General features: G+C 43.1%; 1 protein-coding gene across 13 annotated transcripts in view; it reads left to right on the forward strand.

Annotated features, from left to right (window-relative positions):
• LOC139380955 (dedicator of cytokinesis protein 9-like) overlaps positions 1–12390 on the forward strand; it is a 167222-nt gene that overhangs the window by 138145 nt on the left and 16687 nt on the right. For 10 of the 13 annotated variants that reach the window (XM_071124148.1, XM_071124151.1, XM_071124155.1 and 7 more), the window contains exons 36-45: positions 185–251; positions 392–439; positions 3791–3930; positions 4877–4992; positions 5297–5434; positions 5539–5721; positions 7235–7348; positions 7451–7666; positions 8165–8222; positions 8785–8891. In XM_071124148.1, coding sequence (XP_070980249.1) covers positions 185–251; positions 392–439; positions 3791–3930; positions 4877–4992; positions 5297–5434; positions 5539–5721; positions 7235–7348; positions 7451–7666; positions 8165–8222; positions 8785–8891 — 1187 coding nt within the window. The remainder of the gene's footprint in view (positions 1–184; positions 252–391; positions 440–3790; positions 3931–4876; positions 4993–5296; positions 5435–5538; positions 5722–7234; positions 7349–7450; positions 7667–8164; positions 8223–8784; positions 8892–12390) is intronic. The other 3 variants (XM_071124156.1, XM_071124150.1, XM_071124157.1) reach the window with 1 other exon arrangement.

Below are 12390 nucleotides of genomic sequence, written 5' to 3' on the forward strand. Positions count from 1 at the left end.
GGGAAATATCCTTAGTGAACTGTGTATTCCTACAGCCAGTAGTTTTCCTCAGGACTGTGTCCTAAATGACACCATATTCCCTATTTCGTGCACTACTTTTGTTTAATAAGGGCCCATAGGGTACTTTAGGATACAGGATACCATGTAGGACACACATATAACCCTTCGCCTCTCCTTCGTTCAGATGCTCTGTTTACCTACTGGAACAAGGCCTCGTCTACTGAGCTCATGGACTTCTTCACTCTAGTAGAGTAAGCATCGGACTGTCAGCTTAACCTTGTCATTGTCCCCATGCTACTTTATACCATTTTACTGTATAGATTGAGTATGTTTAAGCATCTTTTTATTAGCCGCAATGAGTAACAATGAGTCTAATGCTTTTTGTCTCCAGAGTGTGTCTCCATCAATTCAGATATATAGGAAAGAGATGCATCGCAAGGTAATGTTGCTGTCCGAAAGGTTCAATTGAAGCTTTTATGTAAAACCTGTAGATGAGACTGAATGACTTAGTTTATTACACCATTTGTTGATAGTTATCGTGTTGAAAATGTTGCTGTTTTAATGTCAGTGTGAATATTGTCCAAGCCATTTTAACGTGATAGTAAACCACGAGCTGCTCCATATCTACTGAAGATGCTATGACTGTTTTCTAGTAGCACTTGAGATCGTTTGAATGACACAACCATTGCTTGATGTCGTTAGTGATAGGTCTAAAATGTTACCCGTGTGTGGCTTGGTTTGTTGAGTTGTATTACCGTTGTGTGTAAAGTAAAGGCTCTCAAACACGACAGGATATAACCACACACCACCCAGCTCATATATACGCTCATATTTACCTTTGGACTGGACTCTGGCACACACTTTCTCTGTGAGAGTTCTGTCCTGATGGCTCTCCTATCTCTCTGACCACCACCACTGTCTGTTTATCTGTTCACTTTAATGCTGGCAAGTTTAATATAGTAAATTAAACAAACATGGCTCCTGCCCCCTCCTGCTTGGGTAAGACTACAAATGGAATTAACTCTCCTATACTAAAAGCATGTTTCCTTCTCTCTTTTCTGATTGGCCGTCTTATAACGCCACACCACTTTGATTGGCCATGTAATTGCACCACACAACTATAACCTACCATGAGCTTCACCGTCTACTGTGTCTCTTTCATAGTCACATGCATGAGTTGGCTTCTGCTGCTATTAACTGCTATAGTGCTGCTCTAGTAATGTCTGCTTCTCTGGATCACCTCACAACCGGACTTATCAACACTGAATCAAGTTTGTTTAGATGATCAGAAATACACTGAATGCACAAAACATTAAGAACACTTGCTCTTTCCATGACATCGACTGTTCAGGTGAAAGCTATGATCCCTTATTGATGTCACTTGTTAAATCCACTTCATATCAGTGTAGATGAAGTGAAGGAGACAGGTTAAAGGAGGATTTTTAAGCCTTGTGGCAATTGAGACATGGATTGTGTATGTGTGCCATTCAGAGGGTGAATTGGCAAGACAAAATATTTAACTGCCTTTGAACGGGATATGGTAGTAGGTGCCAGGCACACCGGTTTGTGTCAAGAACGGCAACGCTGCTGGGTTTTTCCACGCTCAACAGTTTCCTGTGTGTATCAAGAATGGTCCACCACCCAAAGGACATCCAGACAACTTGACAACTGTGGGAAGCATTGGAGTCAACATGGACCAGCATCCCTGTGGAATGCTTTGGACACCTTGTAGAGTCCATGGACCCGACGAATTGAGACTGTTCTGAGGGCAAAAGGGGGTGCAACTCAATATTAGGAAGGTGTTCCTAATGTTTTGTACACTCAGTGTAGAAAGAATAGTCGTGTGTCAAATTTGCCTCAAAATGCTCCTAACATACCTAAAGCAGACATTCCTATGGATTTTATTTTCTCTTTGGCCCTATTTCTAGCCTGGGAGACAGTTTATGATTCAGACAACCTTAAACAGGAACTGATCTGGCTACCAGGCTATACAGTATTTCCTTCTGTTTTATGATCAATAGAATAGTTAGGTACAGTGCCTTGCGAAAGTATTCGGCCCCCTTGAACTTTGCGACCTTTTGCCACATTTCATGCTTCAAACATAAAGATATAAAACTGTAATTTTTTGTGAAGAATCAACAACAAGTGGGACACAATCATGAAGTGGAGCAACATTTATTGGATATTTCAAACTTTTTTAACAAATCAAAAACTGAAACATTGGGCGTGCAAAATTATTCAGCCCCCTTAAGTTAATACTTTGTAGCGTCACCTTTTGCTGCAATTACAGCTGTAAGTCGCTTGGGGTATGTCTCTATCAGTTTTGCACATCGAGAGACTGACATTTTTTCCCATTCCTCCTTGCAAAACAGCTCGAGCTCAGTGAGGTTGGATGGAGAGCATTTGTGAACAGCAGTTTTCAGTTCTTTCCACAGATTCTCGATTGGATTCAGGTCTGGACTTTGACTTGGCCATTCTAACACCTGGATATGTTTATTTTTGAACCATTCCATTGTAGATTTTGCTTTATGTTTTGGATCATTGTCTTGTTGGAAGACAAATCTCCGTCCCAGTCTCAGGTCTTTTGCAGACACCATCAGGTTTTCTTCCAGAATGGTCCTGTATTTGGCTCCATCCATCTTCCCATCAATTTTAACCATCTTCCCTGTCCCTGCTGAAGAAAAGCAGGCCCAAACCATGATGCTGCCACCACCATGTTTGACAGTGGGGATGGTGTGTTCAGCTGTGTTGCTTTTACGCCAAACATAACGTTTTGCATTGTTGCCAAAAAGTTCAATTTTGGTTTCATCTGACCAGAGCACCTTCTTCCACATGTTTGGTGTGTCTCCCAGGTGGCTTGTGGCAAACTTTAAACAACAATTTTTATGGATATCTTTAAGAAATGGCTTTCTTCTTGCCACTCTTCCATAAAGGCCAGATTTGTGCAATATACGACTGATTGTTGTCCTATGGACAGAGTCTCCCACCTCAGCTGTAGATCTCTGCAGTTCATCCAGAGTGATCATGGGCCTCTTGGCTGCATCTCTGATCAGTCTTCTCCTTGTATGAGCTGAAAGTTTAGAGGGACGGCCAGGTCTTGGTAGATTTGCAGTGGTCTGATACTCCTTCCATTTCAATATTATCGCTTGCACAGTGCTCCTTGGGATGTTTAAAGCTTGGGAAATCTTTTTGTATCCAAATCCGGCTTTAAGCTTCTTCACAACAGTATCTCGGACCTGCCTGGTGTGTTCCTTGTTCTTCATGATGCTCTCTGCGCTTTTGACGGATCTCTGAGACTATCACAGTGCAGGTGCATTTATACGGAGACTTGATTACACACAGGTGGATTGTATTTATCATCATTAGTCATTTAGGTCAACATTGGATCATTCAGAGATCCTCACTGAACTTCTGGAGAGAGTTTGCTGCACTGAAAGTAAAGGGGCTGAATAATTTTGCACGCCCAATTTTTCAGTTTTTGATTTGTTAAAAAGGTTTGAAATATCCAATAAATGTTGTTCCACTTCATGATTGTGTCCCACATGTTGTTGATTCTTCACAAAAAAATACAGTTTTATATCTTTATGTTTGAAGCCTGAAATGTGGCAAAAGGTCGCAAAGTTCAAGGGGGCCGAATACTTTCGCAAGGCACTGTATGTGTAATATCCATTCTAACCTGCTAGACTAACCCTGGCCCTGGTATGTGTGATATCCATTCTAACCTGCTTGACTAACCCTGGTCCTACTGGTAGTGGGCCAGTTGTCTAACAGTTTCCTGTTTCCTCATCAGGAGCCAGGAAGGGGTGGGACCCATAACAGCACATGAGCGGAAGTCTCAGACTTTGCCTGTGTCCCGTAACAGGGCGGGAATGATGCATGCCCGCTTACAGCAACTCAACAGCCTGGATAACTCATACACTTTTAACCACAGTAAGTGTCCCCAATCACCCGCCTCTTAACCATAGGCCCCTCCCTCTGTAGCCAGTCACCTCATCATCATCACCTTCATCATCATCATCATCATGTGTGCCATACACCAAGTCCAAAGTCAGCCGTTCCTGAGCCATTTCTCCATGGATGTGGTGGTTTTGAGTGAACAAACGTGAAGGGTTTTATCCTAGAAAGTATATGACCCCTCGGGGGTCAACACATATCCAGTCGCCACGGGATATGTGTTGAAGGGAAGGTTTTAATCAGGACCAAGTTCACTGCTGTAACCGTTGTATTGACTTCACCAAAAGCAAAAGCGATTCAGCTCTATAGCAAGTATCTTACTTGATTCCCTTTTAATGAAGTGAATTTCTTTGTGTTTTCAGTGTAAGAAAGATTTCAAGTGTTCTTGGAATATCTGTAGACCATGGTAAGAATGTATCAGGTCAACGACAGGCAGCTTACAGACATATTAGCTCTGTTCATCTGGTTGAATTAAGAGCATGCCATTTTAGCTGACAATGAGCCCTTTTTAAACCCTCTGTTCCCTCTGACCTGTTCATTTCTGTTCCCTTCGTAACTCATTTCATTGTATTCAAACTTCTGAAGTTAAATGCGTTTGTTTTCAACTCAACTGAATATTATTTCCTCCTCTTAAGCAGGTTTTTTTTGTTGCCTTGATACTAATAATAGCTATTCTTTCAGACTGTATTGTAATGATTACTCACAAGAGGGCATCTATGCAGCCCTGACTCAGAGTCATCCCAAATGGCACCCTATTCCCTATATGGTGCACTACTTTTGACCAAAGCCCTATGCGCCCTGGTAAAAATAAAAGTAGTGCACTAAATAGAGGTTAGGTTTGAGATGCAACCAGAGCAGTACAGGAGTGTATTGTAGGGGTGATGTGAGAGAGCTCCAGCAGTGTGGTGTGTGTCCTCTGCAGCCTATAGCCACTCTGATGCTGACGTGCTGAACCAATCGGTTCTGGAGGCGAACATCGCCACGGAGGTCTGCCTCACCGTGCTGGACACTCTCAGCATCTTCATCATGGGATTCAAGGTACACTCCTAACTGCTGGTTATGTGGCTTATAATAAGTAATCCTCAACATGTAAAACGCATCACCTTCCTTGCTTGTTATGTGATTATGTTATCTAAGAAACTTGAAACTCCCTCTTCAGCTTTGCCTTACCAATCATTGACAATAACCCCCTCCTGCTTGTCTACATACATGCATTTGATCTATGTTGTTGGTGATTTCATTTGATATTTCACCCTTTTTCTACTTCTTACTTGATGTTTCCTGTTAGTGTCAAATCTCTGGCTTTTGAAGTTGCTAACTGTCTGTCCTCGTATGTTGTCAGACCCAGCTCTGTTCGGACCATGGCCACAACCCGCTCATGAAGAAGGTGTTTGAGGTGCACCTCTGCTTCCTACAAATCAACCAATCAGAGACAGCCCTCAAGCAGGTCTTCACCTCGCTGCGCACCTTCATCTACAAGGTGAGGAGGCCATTGGTTCTTAACAGTTCACAGTAGTCAAGTGTTTTTCTCTCCCTCTCTTAACCGTGCCGACTATCTGATCCTCACTGTGTGTCTGTTTCCAGTTCCCCTGCACCTTCTTCGAGGGCCGAGCAGACATGTGTGCTTCGTTCTGCTACGAGATCCTGAAGTGCTGCAACTCGAAGCTGAGCTCCATCCGCAGCGACGCCGCCCACCTCCTCTACTTCCTCATGAAGAGTAACTTTGACTACACAGGACGCAAGTCCTTCGTCCGCACTCACCTACAGGTGAGAAAGAGGGAGAGAGATGGGGGGGGGGGGGTTACCCTCTACATGCTGATCCATTTGTCTCCTCAGAACGTCTCTATGTAGAAGAACAGTCTATGGAACTCTCCTAAAGAGTGGTGTGTCTGATGGTTATGGGAGTAGTGTGTTATAGGCGTGATGGTTATGGGAGTAGTGTGTTATTGACGTGATGGTTATGGGAGTAGTGTGTTATTGACGTGATGGTTATGGGAGTAGTGTGTTATAGACGTGATGGTTATGGGAGTAGTGTGTTATTGACGTGATGGTTATGGGAGTAGTGTGTTATAGATGTGATGGTTATGGGAGTAGTGTGTTATTGACGTGATGGTTATGGGAGTAGTGTGTTATAGACGTGATGGTTATGGGAGTAGTGTGTTATTGACGTGATGGTTATGGGAGTAGTGTGTTATAGACGTGATGGTTATGGGAGTAGTGTGTTATTGACGTGATGGTTATGGGAGTAGTGTGTTATAGACGTGATGGTTATGGGAGTAGTGTGTTATTGACGTGATGGTTATGGGAGTAGTGTGTTATAGACGTGATGGTTATGGGAGTAGTGTGTTATTGACGTGATGGTTATGGGAGTAGTGTGTTATAGACGTGATGGTTATGGGAGTAGTGTGTTATTGACGTGATGGTTATGGGAGTAGTGTGTTATAGACGTGATGGTTATGGGAGTAGTGTGTTATTGACGTGATGGTTATGGGAGTAGTGTGTTATAGACGTGATGGTTATGGGAGTAGTGTGTTATCGACGTGATGGTTATGGGAGTAGTGTGTTATAGACGTGATGGTTATGGGAGTAGTGTGTTATTGACGTGATGGTTATGGGAGTAGTGTGTTATAGACGTGATGGTTATGGGAGTAGTGTGTTATTGACGTGATGGTTATGGGAGTAGTGTGTTATAGACGTGATGGTTATGGGAGTAGTGTGTTATTGACGTGATGGTTATGGGAGTAGTGTGTTATTGACGTGATGGTTATGGGAGTAGTGTGTTATTGACGTGATGGTTATGGGAGTAGTGTGTTATAGACGTGATGGTTATGGGAGTAGTGTGTTATTGACGTGATGGTTATGGGAGTAGTGTGTTATAGACGTGATGGTTATGGGAGTAGTGTGTTATTGACGTGATGGTTATGGGAGTAGTGTGTTATTGACGTGATGGTTATGGGAGTAGTGTGTTATTGACGTGATGGTTATGGGAGTAGTGTGTTATTGACGTGATGGTTATGGGAGTAGTGTGTTATAGACGTGATGGTTATGGGAGTAGTGTGTTATTGACGTGATGGTTATGGGAGTAGTGTGTTATTGACGTGATGGTTATGGGAGTAGTGTGTTATTGACGTGATGGTTATGGGAGTAGTGTGTTATTGACGTGATGGTTATGGGAGTAGTGTGTTATTGACGTGATGGTTATGGGAGTAGTGTGTAATTGACGTGATGGTTATGGGAGTAGTGTGTTATTGACGTGTGCAACTTCCGGCATCTCGCTCAGGTGGTGATCGCCGTCAGTCAGCTGATTGCTGACGTCATCGGTATCGGAGGAACCCGCTTCCAACAGTCCCTGTCCATCATCAACAACTGTGCCAACGGTGACAAGACAATCAAGGTCAGAACCCGATGGATGCTCTATTCTCATTGAAACTCCATGTTACCATTGGACCACATTAATCATCTGGTCTTTACTCTTCCTGTTTATTGTCCTGTACAGAACACAGCCTTCCCGTCAGATGTGAAGGACCTGACCAAGCGGATCCGGACGGTCCTGATGGCCACGGCTCAGATGAAGGAGCATGAGAGGGACCCGGAGATGCTGGTGGATCTGCAGTACAGCCTAGCCAAGTCCTACGCCAGCACGCCCGAGCTCCGCAAGACCTGGCTGGACAGCATGGCCCGCATCCATGTGAAGAATGGAGACCTGTCCGAGGTCTGTACCAGGCTAGGGATCAGAGTGTGAAGAATGGAGACCTGTCCGAGGTCTGTACCAGGCTAGGGGTCAGAGTGTGAAGAATGGAGACCTGACCGAGGCTGGTATCAGGCTAGGGGTCAGAGTGTGAAGAATGGAGACCTGTCCGAGGCTGGTATCAGGCTAGGGGTCAGAGTGTGAAGAATGGAGACCTGTCCAAGGTCGGTACCAGCCTAGGGGTCAGGCTAGGGGACAGAGTGTGAAGAATGGAGTCCTGTCCCGAGATCGGCACCAGGCTAGGGGTCAGGCTAGGGGTCAGGCTAGGGGTCACAGTGCATAAGTATAAGAGGATGGGCCTATGCCAGAGGGATGGGTGTTATTTTGAGGTGTAGTTATTTAAGGAGTGGGTTATGGTAGAATCTCTATATGGAGTGTGATTATGTAATATGATGAATTCAAGTCATGTGACTGGCTAGTCAAACGTACTGATGTATCTGTGATGTTCTCTGTTGTTCACAGGCAGCCATGTGTTATGTGCACGTGGCAGCACTGGTGGCCGAGTATCTCCGGAGGAAAGGTGCAGTATGTTGCTCATTATTGCCACTTGGTGGTGCCAATTTCTCTTTTTACAGACTTCACAAGGGGTTAATTAAATGGTCAGCGCGATGTGATTTTAAATGAAATTATTGGTAGTTATTTGTTTTGTTATTAATACGTAGTCCAATACTATCTGTCGTTCTTGCATCTCAGAGTAGGAGTGCTGATCTAGGATCAGGTTCTCCCTGTCCATTTGTTCTTATTCAATGTGATCTATCCTAAATCAGTTCTCTAACGCTTGATACAGGCAATCCCAGATTTGTGATTTGGTTATGTAATCTGTGTTTCAGTGTTAGTTCACCCGTGTTCTTTACTTCTTAACATCAGAGGGTTAATCAACTCAGCAGGTCCAATCATAGCACACTACATGAGAGAGCAATTCTCAAACGTTGACCTTTTGCCTGTTTGTACATGACAGAATGTTCTGAGTGAAATCATATTTCCCCCTTAATGTAGAACCTGTCTAATAGGCCACAGAAATAAGAAAACATCTGTCTATTTGGTTTATTGATGATGGTCCCCGTCTCCTTAACGGTCCGTAGGCATGTTCAAGCAGGGCTGCTCAGCCTTCCGAGTGATCACCCCCAACATTGATGAGGAGGTATCCATGATGGAGGATGTGGGCATGCAGGATGTCCACTTCAACGAGGTGAGAGACTAAAGGCCAGCTGCTAGGTCAACTAAGGAGTTTTGGTGCTTGTTCCTTTTTGGGCGGGCATTCACATGTCTTATATCCATTTCACACTAAGACGTTTTTCTGCCAACTTATCATACCGTTAACTTTATCATACCACCAACCTATCATACCGCCAACTTATCATACCGCCAACTTTATCATACCACCAACTTTATCATACCACCAACTTCATCATACCACCAACTTCATCATACCACCAACTTCATCATACCACCAACTTTATCATACCACCAACTTTATCATACCACCAACTTTATCATACCACCAACTTCATCATACCACCAACTTCATCATACCACCAACTTCATCATACCACCAATTTCATCATACCACCAACTTCATCATACCACCAACTTCATCGTACCACCAACTTCATCATACCACCAACTTCATCATACCACCAACTTTATCATACCACCAACTTCATCATACCACCAACTTCATCATACCACCAACTTCATCATACCACCAACTTCATCATACCACCAACTTTATCATACCACCAACGTAATCATACCACCAACTTAATCATACCACCAACGTAATCATACCACCAACTTTATCATACCACCAACTTAATCATACCACCAACTTCATCATACCACCAACTTTATCATACCACCAACGTAATCATACCACCAACTTAATCATACCACCAACTTCATCATACCACCAACTTAATCATACCACCAACGTAATCATACCACCAACTTAATCATACCACCAACGTAATCATACCACCAACTTTATCATACCACCAACTTCATCATACCACCAACTTCATCATACCACCTTAATCATACCACCAACGTAATCATACCACCAACTTAATCATACCACCAACGTAATCATACCACCAACTTAATCATACCACCAACGTAATCATACCACCAACTTAATCATACCACCAACTTAATCATACCACCAACTTAATCATACCACCAACGTAATCATACCACCAACTTCATCATACCACCAACTTCATCATACCACCAACTTCATCATACCACCAACTTCATCATACCACCAACTTCATCAGATGTTTTTCTGCCAACTTCATCATACCGTTAACTTTATCATACCACCAACTTATCATACCGCCAACTTATCATACCGCCAACTTTATCATACCACCAACTTCATCATACCACCAACTTCATCATACCACCTTAATCATACCACCAACTTCATCATACCACCTTAATCATACCACCAACGTAATCATACCACCAACTTAATCATACCACCAACGTAATCATACCACCAACTTAATCATACCACCAACGTAATCATACCACCAACTTTATCATACCACCAACTTAATCATACCACCAACTTCATCATACCACCAACTTCATCATACCACCAACTTTATCATACCACCAACGTAATCATACCACCAACTTAATCATACCACCAACTTCATCATACCACCAACTTAATCATACCACCAACGTAATCATACCACCAACTTAATCATACCACCAACGTAATCATACCACCAACTTTATCATACCACCAACTTCATCATACCACCAACTTCATCATACCACCAACTTTATCATACCACCAACGTAATCATACCACCAACTTAATCATACCACCAACGTAATCATACCACCAACTTAATCATACCACCAACGTAATCATACCACCAACTTAATCATACCACCAACTTAATCATACCACCAACGTAATCATACCACCAACTTTATCATACCACCAACTTAATCATACCACCAACTTAATCATACCACCAACGTAATCATACCGCCAACTATTGCCAGTATCAAAGCCAAAACTTTTTGTTTCCACCTAACAACCTAGTAATACTTTCGTCAAAGTTCTGTCCACGGCTTAGTATGAAACGTAGCCATAATGCTGAGGCGGCATTGGCACGCACTACGATCTTAAAACTCTTGATGGTTGCTAGGCAGCGCCCATTAACCATCCTCCTGCCGGTTCTAAACTCTTGATGGTTGCTAAGCAGTGCCCATTAACCATCCTCCTGCCGGTTCTAAACTCTTGATGGTTGCTAGGCAGCGCCCATTAACCATCCTCCTGCCGGTTCTAAACTTTGCAAGGCATGTCACTTCTCTTCAGCGGTGCACGACTGACTCCAGGGCCTTTGGAGTCGACTCCGACTGCTGTGAACGACTCTCTCTCGACTCTCGAAACACTCTGAAACGGACGCACACACACACACACACACACACACACACACACACACACACACACACACACACACACACACACACACACACACACACACACACACACACACACACATACAGTACACACCATCTCATTATTGCAGTCCCACACATATAGTACACACCATCTCATTATTTCATCTCATGAGCATGATACTGCACATGAGCCTATAAAAGGTATATTTTGTTTGACTGTAGAAGGTGGTGTGTAGGTACTAGAATATTTATGTGACATTTCTGCTGTGTGCAGCCTTGACGTATTCCATGGGATGATGTGGCGCACTCTATGCTGATAAACCTATTCTTAGCCATGTTCAGTGGTGATTTCAGGATGTAAATCTTGGAGCAAACTCAAAAAAAATGTTTTTAGATGCATGCCAGCAAAGCCACTACAACAACACTAAACAATACATTAATTGCACTATAACGGTGACAAACAGTGCCCACAAACTGTTAGGGCCTACATAAAGCTGTCCCAACACCTTACTACTGCTACACCTGGCCATCAGCGGAGCCTTGTCTGGCAGCGAAACAGTTCATTCAGCCTCATTTACTTCCTTTAAAAAAACATAGCTGATATGGCAGACTTCCTTAAACAAATGTGGTTTCTACTGACAATTGAGATGTACAAACTATGGCATAAGGGGACAACGAGCGGATAAGAGGCTTAAGATATTAATGAGCGAGCTAGGAAGAACGTAGTCAATATAACTATTTGTTTTGTGCTTTTGAAATGTACAGCGACAGAATTCAGGTCATGGGCAGTTCTTAGTGATCTCCCTGTACACCAAGTCAGAATTGTAGGATAAGTAAAGGGGGCATATAAGCAGACAATGAAGCTCTTACAATATTTGATGATGACATTTCTCTAAAACAGGTTATAGGCTACATGTGCACCACCAAATCAGAACAGTAGGCCAAGTTGAGAGGGGGAAAGGGACAAAATTATTAGGGTGAGGCACATGGGCTACTAACAGCTTACTACACAACATACACATAGTATTACTTTCTTAGCTACAGTATACACATCTCCCTGCCACATTACATAATTTATGCAGCAACATACAATACGTTTTTGGACTGTGCTCACTTGAACAGGAAGGTGGCGCGGTAGTCCTTCTTGTGGGCAAATTTTGTCATCAGACTTTGTCATCAATGTCTGGCATTCTCTGGATTTATGGTGCTTTCAAGACCATTGGGAACTCAGAAAAAAACATGGTCGAATCATGACGTCAGTG

The sequence above is a fragment of the Oncorhynchus clarkii genome, chromosome 22 (genome assembly GCF_045791955.1).
Source record: "Oncorhynchus clarkii lewisi isolate Uvic-CL-2024 chromosome 22, UVic_Ocla_1.0, whole genome shotgun sequence".
Taxonomy (NCBI): Eukaryota; Metazoa; Chordata; class Actinopteri; order Salmoniformes; family Salmonidae; genus Oncorhynchus; species Oncorhynchus clarkii.